At 38.2% G+C, this 23,231-nt stretch overlaps 1 protein-coding gene across 6 annotated transcripts; it reads right to left on the bottom strand.

Annotated features, from left to right (window-relative positions):
- Positions 1 to 1,677: 1,677 nt before the first annotated feature.
- On the bottom strand, positions 1,678 to 23,014 carry PTGES3 (prostaglandin E synthase 3). 6 transcript variants are annotated; one of them, XM_081483328.1, is made up of 8 exons: positions 22,696 to 23,014; positions 8,207 to 8,320; positions 7,987 to 8,056; positions 7,357 to 7,455; positions 5,500 to 5,589; positions 3,942 to 4,004; positions 3,066 to 3,090; positions 1,678 to 2,832 (listed from the first exon to the last, which is right to left on the bottom strand). In XM_081483328.1, coding segments are annotated over exons 1-8 (483 nt in total). In that variant the 5' UTR covers positions 22,698 to 23,014; the 3' UTR covers positions 1,678 to 2,812. The 6 variants fall into 6 exon arrangements, with proteins under 6 accessions (XP_081339454.1, XP_081339455.1, XP_081339456.1 ...); XM_081483329.1 differs by lacking the exon at positions 3,942 to 4,004; XM_081483330.1 differs by lacking the exon at positions 5,500 to 5,589.
- Between the last annotated feature and the right edge of the window lie 217 nt (positions 23,015 to 23,231).

Genomic DNA, 23,231 nt, shown 5'->3' with positions numbered 1-23,231 from the left:
GGGAGGGAGGCATACTCAGAGGCTGTTAATTGTACTGGAAACAGCTTTACAGCAATCCCTCCTAAACCTGTGATCACGAGATACGGGAATGGGTTGCTAAGGAGAGAAAGAAGTCAAGGTCATTGGACTTGAGGCAAAGAAATTTGAGCTAGAGATGTGGATAGGTTCTTCACATAAACAATGAAGTTATCCAGGCTGACACTAAAAGCTGTAAGCAATTGACATTGTTTTCACTTTAGCAGGTGCTGTCCTCAGGGTGGGATATTTAGTGGTGACATACATCCTTCTCTGTTCCTGAGGAGATTACCAACTATCAAGTATGGAAGCCTATCAGAATAAAATAATTTGGGAGTTAAGGGTAGGCCTCACACAAACCTGCCTACCCTCTCCTCCCCAGCCTTTATGTTCTCAAGGGTAGTACAATACTAGGAGAGCAAAGGGGAACAGCAGCTGATATTCACATACAGGTGTTCATTATCACACGTCAAAAGAACTCCTGCTAAATAGAAAAAAAACTTGCGCAGAACTGAACGAGTAAATAAAACCTAAGCTGTAGCAACTAATTACTTTCCTTTCTTCCTTGAAGGTAACTTAACAGTTCAGGAAGTTGAATATAGCCATCTTTATCACGTCACAATAGCCAAACGGTAATAAAAGAGATGCTATCTCCCTTATTCAAACTTAATTCACCAAATGATCCTCTCCCCAGTGACTCTTGAAGGCAAAAGTAGCCACGGTTCAGATTTGCAATGCAAGGCCAAATAGTCCTCAAGTTTTGCCCTGTCAATTCACCTTTTGGCATGATATCGTTTAACATAAAGAGGGGTCCGATACCATTGAGAGGCCTTTGTACCTGACAGCAATAAGGATTACCGAAATCCCACTGAAGTATTTGAGCACAAAGCAGGTTTGAAAAAATCTTAACAGGATGAAATTACAAATCCATCATGCTATACTTTAATGCTGTAGCCCAATGGCTGGCATTAAGCCGATATATCATTAATGACTAACTTCCAGAACATACAAAAATAATTCTTTGAGAGAATAAAACTAGAGGGTATTTTTTTGGAAAATTTGAAGTTTTTCTATGAAGCTAAGCAGTACATTATCAATCATACTGATACCTCTGGCACGCTCCAGAGAAAGGAGATGAAATTTAAAATAATTTTCTAGAAGTACGTAAGTCCAAACATACCTAATGTGGAAAAAACTAAGGCTTTGAAGAAAAACTGCATTCCTATAAGAGGACCAATGTAATAAGAGTTGACTGCCCAGTCTCGAAATAGTAAGATTTTCTATTTGAACCATTTCAAGAAAATGGCTTTGAGTATCATTTGGAACAATTATATACTTAACAAGGAAAGAAAAAAGGTTGTGTTTTCCCTTCTAAATCCCCACAATACTCTATCCATACCTATTACTACATTTGTCATTTCCCAAGTTTTTCTTGACTATTTGTCCCGAGGCCTAGCTTGTGATGTGTGCTCCCTGAGTATACAATTACCTGAAGGATTAATCTTTGTATCCCCTGCCCCCAGAACTTTTTAACACTGCCTATAACAAAGGTCCTTAGTGTCTGACATGAGAAAGCACTGAAATATGAAGCATTTCTATGCTATGACAAATACACAGAAGCTGGAAGGAATAAAAAGTGCCAAAATGCGAAAGCTCAAAGACTTAGAGGAGGACAACACATTTAGTTTTATTTCAATCAAATCACACCACTTTCTTTTCCAACTGTTGCAAAGTGCATCTACAATTTTCTATTACAGATCCACTTTTAAAAGGTTTTCTGTGACATTACAGCAAGCCTTTGTTTCCCCCAGAGGAATATTCCCAATTCTTCCTCAAGTAAAAATAAAAACTCCATTCCAATAAATGGCAATACATGAAATTACAGTAAACCAGACACTTGAAAGGATAGCCAAGAAGTCTTCCAACAGTTTATTAGAAAGAAAGTAGACATTAAAAAAAAATCCTCACTGTCATGAACATAAATTGAGGTTTTCAGCCCAGGTACAAGATGAATCAAAAAAAAAAAAGGAATAAAAAAATCCAATAGTGTATTAACATTTTTTTCCACTCATTTGCCATACTGACAGTGCAAATACAAATTTGGTCTAAATGTACAGACTCTCAAGCAACAATGTACAGCCTTTCTTCGTCCTCCATGCTAAGAGATGTAAAAGTTTAAGGGTCAAACAATACCAAATGTACAGGCTTCAAAACCATCTAAGTTAGGGCATTCACTAGTTTTAGCTAAGATACATCTGCAACACTGACAAGTGATCACTTACATACAATAATGTGAAGTAAATTTTTTGAAAAATAAAACTTTAGTGGAACAATCCTGAAGGATATGCCAGAGGAACAACGTTACCAGTTTAAAGTATCAACCAATTGTTTCAGCCACTTTAAGTCCATGTTCTAAAACCTAAAATTTATGTACTTTCCCTAAGCCAGAGAGCTTCCTATCATGTCAGTATCTATGTTATGAGTAAAGGAGACTTAGGTGAGATTTTTATTTATCACAACTGCTGTGTCAATTGCCTAGGACCTCAACAGCATCATGGAAATCTGAGAAATGTTCATGCACAAGGTTATTGCCTTAGCTGACTTAAAACTGCCCCATACAATGGTACATATCAACCCTTAGTGAAGCCTTTAAAAAAACAAACAGGTTGAAAAATGGGTTAAAGGAGGCAAATACAGCATCTGCCTTTAGAGCTATCAACTCAGGAATTCTCTCAATTATGAAATCTTGCAGAGAAATTATTTTTCTTTCTCAAAATCCAGCGATGACAACATTTCCTTACTCCAGATCTGGCATTTCTGAAAAGATTTTTGAAAGATTAGTGTAAGTTACAAGAGGATAATAACCCAACAACTTTGAATCATTCAAAATTTTGCTTTAGCTATTTGTTAGAGGCCATAAAGAAATAATCACATATCTTCCATAATCACGGATCTTCGAGGAATTTTAAACAAGTGACTTCTCTATTTTGAGAGTTTGGTCTTTGATGTGAAATATCTCTGTGTAGATTTATTCTTACAAAGATACTTACTTTCATCATCACTGTCTTGTGAATCCTGCAGAAAGAGAAATAAAAAATTTCAACCAAATTGAGCAAATATTCCTCCGCCAACTGAACACGTTTGCTTTAAAAAGTTGAAGCACTATACTTTTGACCAAAGTAGCAGAGACATGTGGTTATATTAATCTCATGAACGTATCAATGGACTTAAAAACAGGTTTATTTAAGATGAACAGTATATACAGCTAGGATATATCTTCCTATAAGATGTGTGCATTTGGAGGAATTGAGCCCATCCTTTGCATTCCTTCTTACTAATCAAAATGAATTTTTCTATAAAATGGTTTCTTTTCTCTTTGCATTTAATGCAAGAGAAAAATGGCTCAATATGAAGACGACTGGAATGACAGAAGACAATGAACTCTAATCCTAACTGCTGAACTATTTAAATATATATTTTCCAAACTAGATCGAAAAACTTTCTTAAAGATGTTAACAGGATGCCAGGTGGGAAAATGTTGAAAAGAGTGGACCAGTATGTGAATCCTTACAGATTCACAACATCCATCTGTTTACTATATGTCTCTCTGACCATCCTGCTATTAAAACCTGTTTAACTGTCAAAATATTCTCTAAACTGTTAATTGAACAAAGTATATGTCTCTGTACAATAATTCTGAACTATAAATCTGGTCCCTTTAAGAATGATCCATGGGATACCTGTTTCCTAATAGGTATCCATCCCTCTAAAATGAACACTTCTAAAGACTCGGTTTTCCCTGTAATATTTTTTAGGAAAAAACCAACCAATGGCAAAAAAAGCAGTCTTGATTTATATAAAACAACCCGTAAATACATTGTTTCTTAATTATTTTATTAAACATAGAAAAGAATTCATAGACTTACATCATCTGCTCCATCTACTTCTGGTAAATCTACATCCTCATCACCACCCATGTTGTTCATCATCTATTCGAAGTGTAAAAATTAGTTTTAAAAATGATGTTAAATTAAGCCCTAATTATTAGGTTGCACACTTCAGAATAAACCTTAGCTCTGCCATCGATTTCCACCATTTAAAAAAAAAATTCAACTATAGGTTAGTTAGGTACTTTCCTTTCTGGAAAAGGTAGATTTTATGTAATTACATAAAATCCTGAAACTTTGTAGGAAGTTGAGTAAGTTCTCACTGAAGAAAAGTGAAGTTTTTAAAATTCGTCCAACAAGATACGTATGTACGATGCAGAAATTAAGTACCACAATCCTGAATAGCAGGTACCTCTGGTGACTAAGAATGGGATTATTTTTAGTTGTAAAGTTTTGTATGTTCAACTAAATGGCGTGTGTATTATGGTATTCTCATTGTAGTTTTAAATATTGTGAAGAATCAATGGTAACTTAAAAGTCCTTTGGGCTGATTAGTTTGTATAAAAGGCCTGAATACTGAATTCAGCTAAACACCAGTAACCAAGTTAAAAACAGAAAATAAACATAATCCTCAAAAGAAAACATATAGACTGTGTAACATACTCTTATATACTTAAACTGGGACCAACAGAGTATACGAACAGCAATATATTAGGTAAAGAGGTATAAATAAGTGGACTAAATAACTCATATGGAACTTCAAAAACACATTCTTACTTGAACTTCAGAGTTAGAAGGGGTCTTAAAAAGATACTGACTCAAAAACCTTTCAGTATAATAATCCTGAGCATCTACTCTCAAATAATATGAGTAACTAGTGAAGAGTTTTCCTACATCTGAAGACACTAAATACTGGTTAAGTTTCTTTGAGCAGGAAAAATACTCAGAAGCCTCCAAGTGCGATACTAGGTGTCAAGATACAATGGCAATAGATGTAGAACTGCATACATTTAAGAGTTTACTTAGGAGATAAAAACAAAATACAGACAACAAAGACAGCAGTTAATGTCATACTGGATAGAGAGAATCAGAGAAAAGAGAACAGTGTTAAAAGTTGTGACATGCACATCTGGGTAAATGGTGGCACCAATTACTACAGGTAAGGAGTAGCACAGTTTAGGAGAATGAGTATCATTTCTCCCTTTTCTCTTTTGAAGTCAAGGTGCCAGAGCCATGTGAGAGATGTTAAAATAAGCAACTGCATACATGAAATTGGGTACTTACTTTTTTTGGGGGGGGGGTACTTACTTTTTAACTCTTTGTTTTCGAAGAAGAAACAGTAAAAACTAGCTGTGTTATACTGACCATATAGTTTATTATTTTCCCTTACACATCAACTTTAGAACTTGACACTAATTTTTAAAAACTCATAAAAGAATGTTAAATGACCACTGTTAAAATCTCTCTTGATTTTCTGCAAAATAGTCTTGAAAGTGAAGTAATGCAGGTTCTTAAATAGGCCTTTAAAACCAAATTAAACTGACTAGAAAGAAGTATCCTGAGAGGGAGGTGGAAGAATGCATTTAAAAGAACTTACCTCAGAGAAACGATCAAAATTAGACATGTCTTCATCGGAATCATCTTCCCAGTCTTTCCAATTATTAAAGTCCACACTAAGCCAATTAAGCTATAGATCAATACAAATACCACCCTCTGATTAGATTATTGAATTGTGGGGTTCATACTCACTAGCAAGGCATGGAATCAGCACAAAAAAAGAACAGACTAGAAAAATCAGTCAAGTCAAATGCAATATATATTAGTAAATATAGTTTCATGAAGTCCCAGTTGTCAGAAACTTTTAAAAAAAATTTCACTAATAGAAACTATTCAAATTCAGAAAATCAACTAACTTATTTTTTTTTAACTTATTATTTTTTAAATGCCACCATGATATACTCTGATCTGATATTTGAATAATTTATATTTTTAAGGCTTTCTCTTGAATGCAAAAGAGCCTGCATCAATTAGTGACTGATCTTATTCTGACCACCCTCGGTATTAACACTAATAAACCTCAAAGAGAAAAGTGTATGGAACACCGTGCCTTAATAGTATTATCCCATGAAATAAACACACTATAATTCCTCATACCAATTTTTAAAAATACCAGTTCCAGGTGTATAACATTGTCACTCGACATCTGTATACAACTACAAAGTGATTACAAGTCCACTTATTGTCTATCACTATAAAATTGACTCCTTGTACCCCTTTATCTACCCCTTCAACTCCCCCTCCCCTGATGGTAATCATCAATCTGTTCTCTGTATGTGTCTTTTAGTTTTGTTTGTTGTATTTTTTAAAATTACGTTTGTCTTTTTCCTTTTGTCTGACTCATTTTACTTAGTACCCTCAAGGTCCATCCATGTTGCTGCAAATGGCAAGATTTCATTCTTTTAAAATGGCTAACTACTAATCCACTGAACACACACACACACCAGTTTACCATTCATTCATCAATGGATACTTTGGCTGCTTCCATATTTTGGTTATCTTAAATAACGCTGCAATGAAGAGATGACATACATCTTTTCGAACTAGTGTTTTCATATTCTTCAGATAAATACCCAGAAGTGGAACGCCAGATCATATGGTAGTTCTACTCTTAATTTTTTGAGAATCTCCATACTATTTTCCATAGTGGCTACACCAGTTTATAATCCCAACAACAGCATTTCTTATTGGCCTTCTTGACATTAGACATTCTAACAGTTAGAAGATGATATCTCACTGTGGCTTTAATTTGTGTTTCTCTAATAATTAGTGATGAACCTGGGCCAAGGCAATGGAAGCCTGGAATCCTAATCACTAGGTCACCAGGGAACTGCTCTACCTGTTCCTTTGTTGTTTAATTTTTATTTTATATTGGAGTATAGCAGATGTCTGCCCCTTTCTTAATTGGATTTTTGTTGCCGAGTTGTAGGAGTTCCTCATATACATATTAACCTTTTATCAGATACATAATTTGTAAATATATTTTCCCATTAAGTAGGTTATCTTTTCATCTTGTTGATGGTTTTCTTTGCTGGGCAGAAACTTTTGAGTTTGATGTCAATGTATCTTTAATTATTTAAAAATACCTAAGAGAAGGCAATGGCACCCCACTCCAGTACTCTTGCCTGGAAAATCCCATGGACAGAGGAGCCTGGTAGGCTATATATAGTCCATGGGGTCGCTAAGAGTCGGACGACTGAACGACTTCACTTTCACTTTTTCTTTTCATGTACTGGAGAAGGAAACGGCAACCCACTCCAGTATTCTTGCCTGGAGAATCCCAGGGACGGCGGAGCCTGGTGGGCTGCCGTCTATGGGGTCGCAGAGTCGGACACGACTGAAGCGACTTAGCAGCAGTAGCAGCAAGCAACTTTCAAAAAAAGGAAAAGAAACCTACCTTTGCCCTTTCTTTTGTTAACCTCGGCCATGACTGGCCAGATTCTCCTTTTCGTAAACAACATAAAATCGATCTGTCCGTTCTTTTATGCTTGGAATCCTAAAACAAAAGTAAGTGTTATCACACTGTTATAACTCGCTAGTATCAGTACAGGATACAAAGTTGCTTGTTGTCATTTCTCCTCATTTCTTTCCCTACACCCTGAAAGAAACATCCCCTAGGCTACTGAAGATTTCATAAGCTAGCCAATAGCAAAAATATCATTTTTTTCCTCCCCTGAACAAGGTGAATAGCATAAAAAGTTTAAAAAATTAATAAACACAGTGTAAGCATAGAACATACTTAGCTACATCTATGCTTAAATAAGACAAGCATCGAGAGTACTGTCCTTACATTAACTACACCGCAATTTTAAAAAGGTTAAAAAAGACAGTACTGTCTTGAGTCCAAACACTGATAACAAAAATAATATGCAGAGAAGTAGTTTACAAGATGGAAAACAATGCAAACCATTTAATTATATTTAGCCTCTGAACTGTTAAGAATTAGTATTTATATCTAAAATGAGTATTTAAATTATGTCCATTTCCTCATAATTTAAATTGGGATTAAGGTTTCAAAACTACTTACATTTGGATCAATACAGTGAAAAAGATCAATTTCATTTAAATGTTTAAAATTATCACTTCCTCCAAGACAACTGTACAAAAAGAAGGAGGGGGAAAATGAGTCTCTTCAAAGAGGTAAAGATTAGTAATAACTTCAGAGAAAACACAAAACAAGCAAACCAAAGCTATTCAAGCTGTCTGAAACAAGTTTTTCACCCAATGATGTAAAAATGGTAATTTACCTGAATGTAAGTTTTGATTTTTCAAAATTTACATTAACATCTTTACTGTCTTCAACACAAAATTCAATGAAGACATAGTCCCTCCGATCGTACCACTTTGCAGAAGCAGGTTGCCTATAATGGGATAAAATTAGACAAAGTTAAGCTGAAATTCACTAAGTGGGTATTTACGTAACCGCCAAATTTAGCATGTAAGTAACATACTTCTGTTCTCCATCAGAGCATTATTTTGAGGTAGTATATTACAATTTCAAATGTGAACTATTAATACGTTTTTTTTCCCTAACAGCTGCATTTCAGGTTAAAATGTAATGATACTGTTTTATCACAGGAAAGGATTTTAAAACATGAGACCAAAATGTTCAATGGAGTTAACCATTTAGGTAGTAGCCCTGTTAAACTTTGTGTGCTACTTCTTTACAGCCCTGCTCTTAAAAATTCAACTTCACAGGATTTAAAAGAACTAATCCATTGTCATCTGAAACACAGCATGCAACATTTCTACTTACAATTCTAGAAACTGTGGGGGGAATTTTTTAAAAGTATGAGAAATGACAGTATTTCAAAGTTCTGCCTAAAGCTCTACTCATCCATTAAAAATTGTTTTAAAATATAGCTAAAAATCTGCTAGAAGCAAATACAGTCAAATATGGTTAATTAATAGACAGTAAAGATTATAAGCGTTTCCTAGGTGGCACTAGTGGTGAAGAATCCACCTGCCAATGCAGGAGATGCAAGAGACATCAGTTTGATCCCTGGGTAGGGATGATCCCCCAAAACAGGAAATGGCAACCCAATCGGTATTCTTGCCTGGAAAATCCCATGGACAGAGGATCTTGGTGGGCTACAGTCCATGGGGTCACAGAGAGTCAGACAATACTGAGTACACACACACACAAGATTACATGTGGTAAATAAAATTGTTCTTTGTTATCTTCAAGACCAAGACAGGTTACTTTGATAAATATTTACACACTCATAAAAATTCCAAGAAGAATTCACACGCACACACGCAGGCATGCACGCACGAAGAACAGGTAGATTAACAGCACTTGCCTCTAAAGCATGAGCCAGAAAGAGAAAAGAAAGGAAATGGAGCCATATCAATCTTAACTGTTCCAATTATTTAAAAAACCTTTTATTTTGCATTTTGAGTGCGACTACTTTTTAAAAATAAGTATGTGCCACTTTGATCACCTAAAAATCAAAGTTACAGGAATTATTTGTATTTTTTTTAACTTTTCTATAAACCCAAAACTTTAAAACTTTTAAACAAATTAGTTATATGTTCAAACACTACTCATAAATCAACATAAAGGAATTGTTTGCTTCCGAAATTCCCAACCCTAACGTGTAACTGTTTCAAGTTCTAAAAAGTTATAGCCACAGCTCATTAATATTTTTACACAATAGTTAAACTTGTGTAATGGTTAAATTAGTCAACACACACTACTCTGGAACACTGATATCAGATCTGAAATTAAAAATTATAAATGGCACGACTTCCCTGGTGGTCCACGGGCTAAGACTCCAAGCTCCCCATGCAGGAAGTCAGGTTTGATCCCTGGTCAGGGAACTAGATCCCACAAGCCGCAACTAGGGAGCCCACATGCCACAACTAAGATCCAGCACAGGAAAATAAATATTAAAAAAAAAATTATAAACAGCAATTTCCAAAGCCTAAATACCAACAAGTCAGCAAAAGTAACAGCTATTTCTTTAGGCATCTACTGGCAGAAGGGGGTGGGATTTAAAAATGTCTTTGAAAAATGTCTATGACTTCCCTGGTGGCTCAGACAGTAAAGCATCTGCCTACAATGCGGGAGACCTGGGTTTGATCCCTGGGTCGCGAAGATCCTCTGGAGAAGGAGATGGCAACTCACTCCACTACTCTTGCCTGGAAAATCCCATGGATGGAGAATCCTGGTAGGCTACAGTCCATGGGATCGCAAAGAGTCGGACACGACTGAGCAACTTCACTTCACTTTGAAAAACACCTTCACTTCACTTTGAAAAAGAACCAAACTTCTGTGGACTTAAAAAAAAAAACACACAACTTCTGATGTTACCATGTCAATGTACATAACAAATGATTTAGGCATTTATTTATAGTTTCCAATAGGCCACACATTACCTCTAGTTTATTTTCTTGCCAAAACAGCTTTCTCAGTATGTGGTAACATGTTTGGCCTTTTCTATGCAGCTTGTGGGATCTTAGTTTCCCAACCAGAGATCAAATGGGCCCTCAACAATGAAAGCACCAGGAGTCCTAATCCCTGGACTGAGAAGGAATTCCCCTCATGTTTGCTCTTTAATGGAAAATATTTAGTATTTGCTAACTTAACTCATTATTGACTGGAAAATTTTTGCAAAAACACCAATGGCTGGAAATTTGTTATGTAAGTGAATATTTAAACATCTCTGGTCAATAATGTTTGGGTAACAAATGTTTGGGCTTCCCAGATGGCTCAGTGGTAATGATGCAGGAGACACAGCTTCGATCCCAGGGCTAGGAAGATGCCCTGAATAGGGAATTGGCAACCCACTCTAGTATTCTTGCCTGGGAAATCCCATGGACAGAGCCTGGCAGGCTACAGTCCATGGTGGTCCAAAGAGTCAAACACAACTTAGGAACTACACAATAAAACAAATCAGTATCTCTTTGGCCAATAATGTGTTGGAACTTCTCTAGTGATCCAGTGGTTAAGAATCTCCCTTTAAAGGGGACTTGGGTTGAGCCCTGGCTGGAAAACTAAGATCCCATATGACTCAGGGAAACTAAGCCCACTAGCTGCAATTACTGAGCCCGGGGGTCTGCAATGAGAAGCCTGCACACAGCAAAGAAGAGGCCACATGCTACAATGAAGACCCAGTGCAGCCAAAATTTAAAGAAATAAAAATAAAAACAATGTTTTGCCCACCTGAGGTAAAAAAAGTAGGGTGTCTCTCTCCTTGGCCAGTGACAATTTGAAAGAATGACTCCAAATTGATCCAAATACACTGACTATAAATACTCCAAATTTATATTTTTTAAAAAACCACCCGCAATTCTAGATCACCAGATGATGATACAGCTCCAATTCTTTACAAAAAAGCAACTAAGAAGAAAGAACAGGCATCTATCCTCTTTTCCTTTTATGAATCCTTACATTTTGTTTATTCATTTATATTTTATTTTTGGCTGCACTGGGTCTTCATTGTTGCTCTCAGGCTTTCTTTATTTGCAGTGAGTGGGAGCTCCTCTCTTGTTGCAGAGTGCAAGCTCTAGGGTGTGCAGGCTCCACTTCTAGCTCTAGTGGAACGCAGGCTCAGTAGTTGACGACACACAAGCTTAGCTGCCCTGTGGCATGTGAACTCTTTCCAGATCAGAGATAGAACCTACGTCCTCTGCATTGGCAGAAAGATTCTTTACCACTGGACCACCACGGAAGTCCCCTTTATGAATCTTTATTCATGATACCCGAATAGGACCATTTCATGAAGGAAGCTTCCTTACAGAATTCTAGCTCTGGTATGTAATAAAATGTGAGGAGCAAAAACAAAAAAAGAAAATCACCATTTTTCAATCTTTATACTGATTTGGCAGTTATTCATCAATAAACCGGAGAAGGCAATGGCACCCCACTCCAGTACTCTTGCCTGGAAAATCCCACGGATGGAGAAGCCTGATAGGCTATAGTCCATGGGGTCTCGAAGAGTCGGACACGACTGAGCGACTTCACTTTCACTTTTCACTTTCGTGCATTGGAGAAGGAAACGGCAACCCACTCCAGTATTCTTGCCCGGAGAATCCCAGGGACGGAGGAGCCTGGAGGGCTGCCGTCTATGGGGTCGCACAGAGCACAGAGTCGGACACGACTGAAGCGACTTAGCAGCAGCATCAATAAACAGGACCATGAATAATGATTAGATGAACAGCAGATAAAGAATTTATGATCTCAGCATCACCAAAAGTGAGTCAACTAGACATTTACCTCTTGATTTTATCAACATGATTCATTCCACAGTAAACTTAATTCCAGGCTATAGAAAGTATGAGGAAAAGAACAAATCATACCACAAGAAGTGAGAAATTCAGAATACTATTTCTGTAATCAACGGCGTAAAAGACCGGGAACTGTTCAAGATTAAAAGAGACCTAAGAGCTATCGTGGAGAAGGAAATGGCAGCCCACTCCAGTACTCTTGCCTGGAAAATCCCATGGACGGAGGAGCCTGGTAGGTTGCAGTCCATGGGGTCGCGAAGAGTCGGACATGACTGAGCGACTTCACTTTCACTTTTCACTTTCGTGCTTTGGAGAAGGAAATGGCAACCCACTCCAGTGGTCTTGCCTGGAGAATCCCAGGGACGGCAGAGCCTGGTGGGTTGCCATCTATGGGGTCGCACAGAGTCGGACACGACTGAAGCGACTTAGCAGCAGCAGCAGCAGCAAGAACTATCGAAAAAGTACAATTTGTAAATCTGGTATGCAACTCGATTCAAACTGAATATAAAAACAGATTCCTGAAACCGTGGAAACCTGTCCTAGGTGTGGACAGAGTATTAGACAATGTGAAAACTGGTAGTTTTGTTAGGTGTGAAAGGCACTGCTCTACAAAAGAAAAAAAAATTTCCACTCAAGATTAAAAAAGAAGTACCTGAGATTTGCTTAAAAAATAATTAAGGAAAGGGGGAGAGAGAAAGCAATGTGGCAATGACCTGCCAAATGTTCAAACTGCTAAGGGTAGATGGGTTTATTATTTTCACACTTTAGAAAAATGACATTAAATGGTTTTGACATAGAATGGTTTCTTTAGAGCAACACAGTCTAATGGTGAAACTGTGTTATTTAAAAATCTAAAAAGAAAAATCAATCTTTGCCATTCAATTAAGACACAAAACAACAAAGACTGCAATAGCTACAGCCCAGAATATCTGTCTAGGATTTATTGTCCAATTGTCATTTATTCTCAAGTTTTAGAAATTATTGTTTTGGTAAACAAGGGTTGCCTGTTCCCAAAGGTATCCAGACTGCAGATGTTCCTTATTTAAAGGAACATGTCTGGGATTTTCTTCAATATAAAATCCACTGGGGAAAAGGGAGAGGGGGTAGATAAAATAAGAATAACCCTGTACTGATAAAGGTTGAGACTGAAGAATGGGTTTCTGAAGAATTCATTGTAGTATTCTACCTTTCCCGTTTGGGGGGGAAAAGTAATAACGCTAAAAACAATTACCCAGATTTTTTAAAAATGAATTTTTATTGGCCCAAGTTGACTTACAATGTTGAATTAACCTGATTAATGAGAAGATTCTTCTCCCAACATGTTTACCAATGGCTATTTCAATACTGGTAAACACGCTTTTCCAGCCAATTTAACAACGTAATCTGAAATAGTTAACAGTACTGTTTACCATGTTAAAGTAGAGTGTTTACCTTCTTAAAGTAGAGTTACGCATTAAGAACCTATACTAATGCAGGAGGAGCATCACTGGTGACCTGGCGGCTCTATCAAAAACCAAGTACATAAACTCTACCATTTCTGTTCATATCAAGTACAATGGAATCAGGAAGAATCTTTCTTCTTTCCTTGAATTCACATTCAGTAATCTAGATTTACATCATTGTTATGGCCTGAATTGTGTGCCAAATTCCTATGTTTAAGTCCTAAACCCCCAAATTCCTATGTGAAGTCCTCAACCTCATGTGACTGTATTTGGAGACAGGGTCTTCAACATAAAATAAGGTCTTAAGAGTGAGCCATAATGCAGTATGACTAATGTCCTTGTAAGAGATCAGAATAGTTACAATGAAGCAACCTAAATGTCCATACATAGAGGGATGGATGAAGAAAACGTGATAGGTATATACAATGAAATTACTCTCAGCTATAGAAAGGAATGAAATAGCACCATTTGTAGAGACATAAATGGACCTAGAGTTTGTCATACTGAGGGAAGTCAGAGAAAAACAAGTATCATATAATATCGCTTATATATGGAATCTAGAAAAATGGTACAGAACTTATTTGCAAGGCAGAGAGAGTCAGATGTAGAGAACAAATTTACGGTTACAAGCAAGAGTGGGAAGAACTGAGAGATTAGGACTGACATATACACACTACTATATATAAAACTGACAACTAATGAGAACCTATTGTACAGCACAGGGAACTGCGGTGACCTAACTGGAAAGGAAATCTAAAAAAGAGGATATATGTATACGTAACTGATTCACTGTGCTGTACAGCAGAAACGAACACAGCACTGTAAAGCAATTATACTTCAATAAAATTAATTTTAAAAATAAATTATTTTTTTTACAAAAGATTAGGACCATTACAGAGGGAAGATCCTGTGAAGATAGATGAAGGCCATTTGCAAGCAGAGTAGAGAGGCTTTCAAAAGAAACCAACCTTTCTGACACCTTGATCTTGGACTAACCATCCTCCAGAATTGTTAAGAAAAAATTTTTACTGTTTGAATCACCTATCCTCTAGTACTTTGCTACGGCAGCCCTAGCAAACTAATACAATCATTTACCAGATAATAAAAGCAAAATCAAATGATCCAAATCAGAGGTTGGCCTCGGAGCCATTTGGTGTGTGTATATATACATATGCATATATATATATATATATGAATAAATTATTATTTATTTTTGGTTGTGCTGGGTCTTCATTGCTTTGTGCAGGCTTTCTACCTGTGGTGAGCGAGACTACTCTTTGTTGCGGAGCACAGGCTCAGCGGTTGTGGTGCACAGGCTTAGTTGCTCCACAGCATGTGGAATCTTCCTGGACCAGGGACTGAACCTATGTCCCCTGCATTGGCAGGTGGATTTTTATCCACCAGGGAAGTCCCAACTTTTGTAATATTTAAGAGTTGCAAAAATAAGAATGTGAGACAGGAATACTTGTGGCCAATACTTACCAAGTGACCCCGATCTAAACCATCAGAAAATACAAGAGAGGAAATCCTACCCTTAACTTAAAAAGTGACAGACACATATATTCACTCACTTGAAAGGCAAACCAAGTGTTTATGAAAATTTTTTTTGTCTTCTGTGAGGATCACATCACTCTTTTTTCCTATTAACCCAGAGAAAGGCTGATTTTAAACTCTAGCATCTAAATTATGTTGGATTTATCTCTAGTCTTATACAAACCCTGGCAAAATCCCTCACTACTGTTCAAGTCTGTTAATCCATTTTTTAATACTAACATAGATGCAAAACCTTTTTCATCTCTCTATACATTATGTGAATAAGCCACTAATTTACAACACCACCCAAAATCCCGGAAGTGGGACATTTCAAGTTCTTCTGACAAGTATTTTCAAGTTCAATATTTAGGGCTATGTCAATTCGAGCAATTAAAATTTGCACTACCTAAAATTGTCCTCTGTATTTTTGACTAATATTTCTTAGTTTGTCTTAGAATGACAGAGTGGAAACCACATGTGTTCCCAAATACTGCTTTTACATACTAGAATCTGGTGCATCTTAACTATGGTTTGTACGAAAACAACAAGCACATCTCTCATTTTTAACTGGAGAATAATTCTTTACAATGTTGTGTTGGTTTCTATCTTACAACGTGAATCAGCTATAAGTATACATATGTTGCTTAGCTGCTCAATTGTGTCTGACTTTTTAGCAACCCCACGGACTGTAGCCCACCAGGCTCCTCTGTTCATGATTTTCCAGTCAAGAATATCGGAGTGCCATTTCCTACTTCAGAGGATTTTCCCAACCTAGAGATCGAACTCACATCTGCATTGCAGGTGAATTCTTTACCATTGAGATCTCAGGGAAGGGCACTTTTCCCTTTAAAAAAAATGGATGCACCATTGACTTCGTGGTCCAGTGGTTAAGACGCCATTTTCCCAATACAGGGGTCATGGGTTCAATCCTTTGTCAGGATCCTGCATGCAGCACAGCTTGGCCAAAAAACAAAACAAAAAGTGTTCTACTTTTGTAAAAGTACTTAAGGGGCTGAAAAATGTGATATAAGCACATGCTAAATGACAATAATCTTTGTGATAAAACAAATATTGTTAAATGTGTTAAGTTTTGGGACTTCCCTGGTGGTCCATGCTCCCCCAGGTTCAATCCCCGGTCAGGGAACTAGATACCACATGGCTCAACTAAAGATCCCATATGTCACAACTAAAAGATCCTCCACGCCATAACGAAAACTGAAGACTCAACGTGCCACAGCTGAAACCTGGCACAGCCAAAGTAGTAAGTAAACTCTGAAAAGATAATTCTGGGCTTCCCTTGTGGCTCAATGGTAAAGAATCTGCCTGCCAATGCAGGAGACACAGGTTCGATCCCTGATCTGGGAAGATCCCACATGCTGCAGAGCAACTAAGCCTGTGCACCACAACTATTGAGTCTGTGCTCTATAGCTTCAGAGCCACAACTACTGAGCCCATGCGCCACTACTGAAGCCCACGTGTCCTAGAGCCCATGCTCCCCAACAAGTGAAGCCACTGCAAGGAAAAGCCCGGGCACTGCAACTAGGTAGCACCCCTCCCACTGGCTGCAACTAGACAAAAGCCCATGCAGCGACAAAGATCCAGCACAGCCAAAAATAAATAAAAAATAAAAAAATGTATTAGGTTTTATTTTCAACTGATGGGCACATACAGAAATTAATCAAGCAAAAAAGTTGAAGTATTACTTTTTTACTGAAAGGCCAATTTCTTTGGATGTAAAAAAAATTAGAGGGGAGAAGAAAAGGGCAGAATTTCTTAAAAGAGAATCTATGGTAATCATTCAATTAATTAAGAGAAAGATCAGTCTGATCAAATTATAATAAATATTCCCAAAATAAACATTTCCCTAATCAAGGGCTCACAAACAAGCCAAATGTAATTTGAGGGTATATACTCATTTGGTGGTACTTCTTTTCCAGATTTCCCCAAATATAGCAAAGTCTCAGTTAATAGAATCTAGTTATAGATTACTCTCACCAACTGTACCTTTCAATTACTGACCAGCAATCTACTTTCGAATCTATAGGATATATAGCTGAATTTGACCAAAGATGTGATATAGCAGAACACAGGACCAGCTGTTGAAGATCTGAGTTAGTCCCAACCTTCACTATCAAGAACCTTATATAGTCAAGCCTTATAGCTAAGAAATTTAGAGTTTGAATATTATTCAATAAACAAGTATTTACTGAACACGATACCAGGAACTGTCTAGATACAACTGTCCAGAGATAAAATCCTCTACCTTTAAGAAGCTCACATTCAAGCTCACATTTAGCCCAAAAGTCGTCTTCTATGAAACATGGGGGTAGATGGTTCAGATCCATTACTAGTTATGGTTTACCTTTCTTAAAGCATAAATATGTGATACACGGTAAGATACGCGTGTTGGTTAGCACTTTGAAAGCTAACTCATCTGTGTATTTAACTGTAAGATACGTTATGACATACAACCTCACATTTATTCAGAAGTAATTAATGATAGTCCCCTATGAGTTCATTTTTAATAGAACATGATGTTTGTCTGAATTAAAAGATCACTTTGAATTCTAAGACACAACAATAGTAACCAGAAGACTAAATTTTTTTTTAAATAGAACTTAATGGAGTAAATATCCTCTATGTTTAGAGGATAAACTAAACATTTCTAGTAAATGGAAAGCTTCTTAAAGGCTAGAATGACTCATTTTTAATATATCTAGAGTATTTTTAAACATCTAGAAAAATTACAGGGACTTCCCTGTGGTCCAGAGGCTAAGACTCCACGCTCCTATCAAAGGCGCCCAGGTTCTATCATCCCTGATCAGGGAACTAGATCCCATATGCTGGAACTAAGACCAGGCACAGCCAAACAAATAAATAAACATTAAAAATAAAAAAATTAAAAAAAGGAAAAAACTGCCAAGTTTAAAAAAGATGTTACAGAAGTTCAGAATAACTGATACTTGAAGTCTGTCAACTGGTCTATCATTTACAAAAAAGAAACTGCTAATCTACTTCAGTTTGTATCCAGTGAGGAATGATACAGAAACATGAATCTTCTGCTAAAAAAGAAAAAAAGCAGTTCTAGTTAGTTAAGTATTATCAAAAGTCCTGCCTGTAAACATCTAAAACCAAACTCTCTCTCACATATTCTTTGCTCACAGAAGCCCTAATATGCTTCTCATATTTTCAGATCTTCTGTATATGTCAGTTGCACTACTATGTAAAACTTTCTGGAAAACTGATCTGAATATACATCCAAGTCCAGTGATTCCCAAACTGGGTGCCAAGGTTGATCACAGCTCTATGGGAGAATTTACAGAGCTGCCACAGGAGATTTCAAATTTACAAGGAATTCAGTGATACTCAGCTTCAATCAAGATACCAAGTAGCTCAGTTTCAACAGTAGATTGCACTATATCCCTCTTCTCCACTAAGTTTCATCTTTGCAAAGCTGGATTTCTGGAGGCTGTTCTAATTTAAAACTAACAAAGTAACACAACAATCAAAAAAAACCACCAAAACCAAACAAAAAAATCAATGAGAAATTGAGATGGAAGTATCCAATCTAAAATCAAGGTATAACAAGTTACAGAGTGCCCAAAAGGCAGACACCTTCCATTAACAACCATAGTTATACAAGAAACTACATTTTTCTTGCAATTTATGTATATTAGTTTTCCAAAGAGTTGACAGGTTGTTAGGACAAAGTATTTAAGTTGTTTGGCTCCAACTACCTAATAACTAGAACTGCTAGGTTACCCCATTTGGCAGTCCAGCCAGCACCATTAAAAAACTAACCAACCAAAAAACCCAAAACAGTTAACAACAAAAACAGAAACACTACCAAGACACCAAGGGGTGAGTGAACCAATCAAGTTTGTGAACCTTTGTGCTAGCTCCTTTCTTTGGTAATTACCACTCTAAAATATAAAGGTGAATGTGTTCTTAAACACACTATTCCCACTCCAACTTAGTGCCTTTCTTCCAAGCAACTCTATGACTTTCTCATATTCCCACTTTTGTGGACACATCCTTCTAACATCATCAAACCAGGTAAAATTTTTAATTTTTCTTCATACAAAAAAAACTGAAGTAAGGTCAATCTCTCATTGCTTCCATTACAGATTTCAGAGCATCCTATCTCAGCAAGTGGCAAGGTTTTAACAGGAGCAGTTATACTGGATAATAAAACTGAGCTACAGACATGGTTACTTATTGGAAATAAAAGGACCACTTGGAAAATTATTTTCCCTTTTCATAAAGTGGAAAAAAAAAAACCTTTCTGTCAGAAATTCCAGGTTCAAATCCTAGTTGAAGAACTAAACCTTGTAATAATACTAAAAATTTAAAAAACACCTCTGTGACTTACATCCTTTCAGTATACAAAGATAATTAAGCATACTGAGGTGGAAAGAGCCCTGACATGATCACATTCTAGCAATAAACTATGGGTACATGAGAATATCAACTATTGCACAGACAATCCACAACAACACGTTTTATTTGGCTCTGGAATACAACACAGGTGAAGTAATTAGCATCTTCCTGGAAAACCAAAAAGTTCTGGAGAAGTCAGCTTCAATGTAAAATCTATCACTGCCAATCTACACAGCAAATAATAACACTTTAAAATACACTAGATACAGCAATTCTCAATTTAGTGTTTCAGAACTAGATTGATCCTAAACAGTTGATATTACAAAGGTATTTTTTCCTGGGAAGCTATTATCACTAACCACCTATGACTGCACAATAATACAGCTTCTAGAAGATCTTAAAACTGAGAAAACACAATTCAACAGGAAAATCTTAACAATACATACTGGTCTGCACTCAAGTAATCTGTCACTTTGCTTCTACTGCCTTCTAGTGCAAACACAGAAAAAAAAAGAAAATATAGTTGCCAGGTTACAGTGGTTAGGAAATCAACACTGAACAAAAGCCATCATCAGTTACACTTAGCTTATAGAAATTAACCATATGTTGTATGGTCATTATTACCACTTGTTTTGGAGGTTGAAAACAGATGGATTTTATTTTGGGAACAATCTTACAAAGCTGAATGATGGCAAAGTAAGTATGATGTTAACCAATGGTAACAATAGTCACAGTATGTTTCTGGACACTGTAATAATTTAAGTAAAAGACATTGGAAAGAATGACTTCAAATAGCTCAAATCTAAACATTTTACTCCATCTCTTGTTAACAGGTCCAACTTAAAACTACAATAGCTTAAAAAAAGAAAAAAGTAAAGTAGCACCCCCTGCAGGGGATTTGTGTGGGTCTCAAATACACAACTGAAGCGACTCAGCAGCAGAAGCAGCAAACAGAGGAGAGATCCTCAATTCCCAGCTTTCTCTAAGGCAGGGGAATGACTTCCCTGGTGGCTCAGACGGTAAAGCGTCTGCCTACAATGCGGGAGACTTGGATTCGATCTCTGGGTCGGGAAGATCCCCTGGAGAAGAAAATGGCAACCCACGCCAGTACTCTTGCCTGGAAAATCCCATGGATGAAGAATCCTGGTAGGCTACCATAAGAGAGTCGGACACGACTGAGCGACTTGACTTCACTTCTATGCAAACTACTAGACACAAGTTTAAAAACTTGACTGAAAGAAATTTACCTAGGAAATGACGACTGAACTGAAGAGCTAAAAAGTGATAAAAAGCAGACCCTAAACCCTTGAGATGTCCGGCAAAAACGAATTTCTCCACAACTAAAACAATGTTTACAGCAGACATCAACAAAATGAACCCTCATCAGCCAGATTCTTCCTAGGACTCACTAGAAAGTCTTTTCCCAACTCAAGTAACTGACTCATGATACTCATCTTGTAAATTCATTCAGTCATTAATAAGATCTAAAGAATTTGCAAGAGGGTATATACGGCATTATCTTAAAAATAATGAGATCTACCTGGACTCTTCAAAACACTCATTTTGAAAGTAGCATTCTTAACTATAGACAGACTGCTTTCAGAAATACTGATTGTTACACTTCTCCCGAATTCTTATTTACAATACTTAATATCTCTTACCTATTTAACTATTTCATGTGACCTCCCAGAGTGTTTCTATTTCAAACCATATTCAATGTACTATTTCCTCGTGGAAAGATTTGCTTGGCTACATTAACCTATTAAAAGTTGGTAATGCCTTACCTGAGGATTCATGTTCTCAGTTTTAAAACTTGACAATCCTTGTACATTATCTGGAATACGGATTTCGAAGAGTAAAAGCACAAACCACTTCACGTAGATTAAAATCTATTATATACTTTTGGGGGTGGAGGAATCCTTCCAAATTCTAACATATTACTTTACAATAATCCACGCGTTCTTCTCAAGGCTTCTTTTCCATCGTTAACTGGCTCTGGTGTTTTTTTCCATATCCATTTAGATGTCTAACTAAATATACTCACCGCAATATCATTATTTTATTAAGTAAACCCTTGAAAGTGCATTATTTTTTCCAGGAATAAAAACTGTTCCCCTCAATTGCTCTCCATATGCAACTTTTAGGAAGCATTTAGTGCTAAAAAACTCTCACATCTTAAAAGGTAAAACTTTCCCTGAGAAAAATTTAAAGGCTGAAAGTGGCGGTGCCAAGAATTCTCATTTGGTTAAAATCATCAAGGTTTCCCTGTATCATAAAACTTCTAAAGTATCTAGTCACCTCACGTAAACAAATTTGAGCCAAGGTAATGACATACCTGTTTCATCCTTAAATTAAGCTAGGATAACAAAAGCTCACCTAAAGTTTAATATAGAACACAGAAAATGTCCACAAGTATCTCTCGACTCCAACACGCGCAGAACTCCCCGCTCAATGGTAATTCCTCGCTGCCAGGGACACGGTTGAGTTTTGGCAACCTTCACTCCCTTAGCGAGACTGGAGTCAGGAGGAAGTCTGGAAAGACCACACTCAAGCAATCACGACACCAGAGAGGGAAGTTAAGTTGCGAAGAAGGTATGGCCTCCCTCCAGTCGCCTAGAGGTACCTGTCGCTCGCGGGGTAGGGCCGCGTGGTGCTCTACGACGAGCACCAGCAGCCTCGTGGTAGCACCCACCGCAGGTGCACTTGGCCCCGGGCCTAGTCCCAGCATCACAGAGCAACAGGGGCAAACTGCCCCTGGAGCGGAGCAGAGGCCCACGAGGGTCCACGCCTCCAGGGCGCCCGCGTGGTCAAAAGCTCACGGGAGATTAAGGCCTACGGCTAAGTTACCGAGAGTTAGGAGCAGCCCGGCCGGCCGATGGGGGCTAAGTGGGATTTCCGGCACGAGGAAGCCAAAAGCCAGTTTAGAGGTGGGGGAAGCGGACATGGGAGGAAAAATGTCCTCCACCCGCCAACGGTAACCGGAACTAGGATAATGAACCTCCCACCCCCAGGCAAGAACGATTTCCACCGAGGACGTAAGCCGAGGTGGCCGAAAGCGGGGGAGGGGAAGGGACGGCTTCCCGGCAGCCCCCCGCGCGGCCTCGGCCTCCCTGCCGGACGACCTTCTCTCGGCGGGGTATCGCACTCACATCGTGAACGGGGCAGGGGGACGGGCGAACGGGTGGGCGGGCCTCTCCAGCGGCAGCTCCTGGGCAGGCGACTCCTCTCCGGTGGCGACTCCGGCGTCTTCTCCCCAGTCGCGGCCTCTTCTCGCTTTCCTCAAGCGACGGCGGCGGCGGCGGGCTCGACCTGGCTCCCCAGAATGCACCGCGCGGGGAGAGCGACTCCTCCGGTCGGAGAGAAGAGGAAAGTGTAGGAAAAGGGGCGCGAGAACGGAGAATGAACGTGCGTGCGTGCGAGCGAGAGGTGGTGAGGCCGGGCGGCGGCTGGTGACGCAGCAAAATGCCCGGGCCTAGCCGCCGCGCGTGCGCAGTCTTTGTTTTCGGGCTTCTACGCGGCTTTCTAGAGATATCTACGGAAAGGGCGGGGCCTCCCAGCTCCTTCGCGATCCTTCGCGGCGCTGGCTCCGCCCTACGTCCGCAGCCTCTGGCCGCACTGGTTCCCGCCACTCCTCCCGCGCTCCCCGCTGGCGGTGGAAAACCGTTGGCAGTCTAACCGACGCGCC

This window comes from Giraffa tippelskirchi, chromosome 4 (assembly GCF_054371585.1).
Source record: "Giraffa tippelskirchi isolate mGirTip1 chromosome 4, T2T-mGirTip1v1.2.pri, whole genome shotgun sequence".
In the NCBI taxonomy this organism is placed as follows: Eukaryota; Metazoa; Chordata; class Mammalia; order Artiodactyla; family Giraffidae; genus Giraffa; species Giraffa tippelskirchi.
This window is presented reverse-complemented; position numbering and strand designations above follow the sequence as displayed.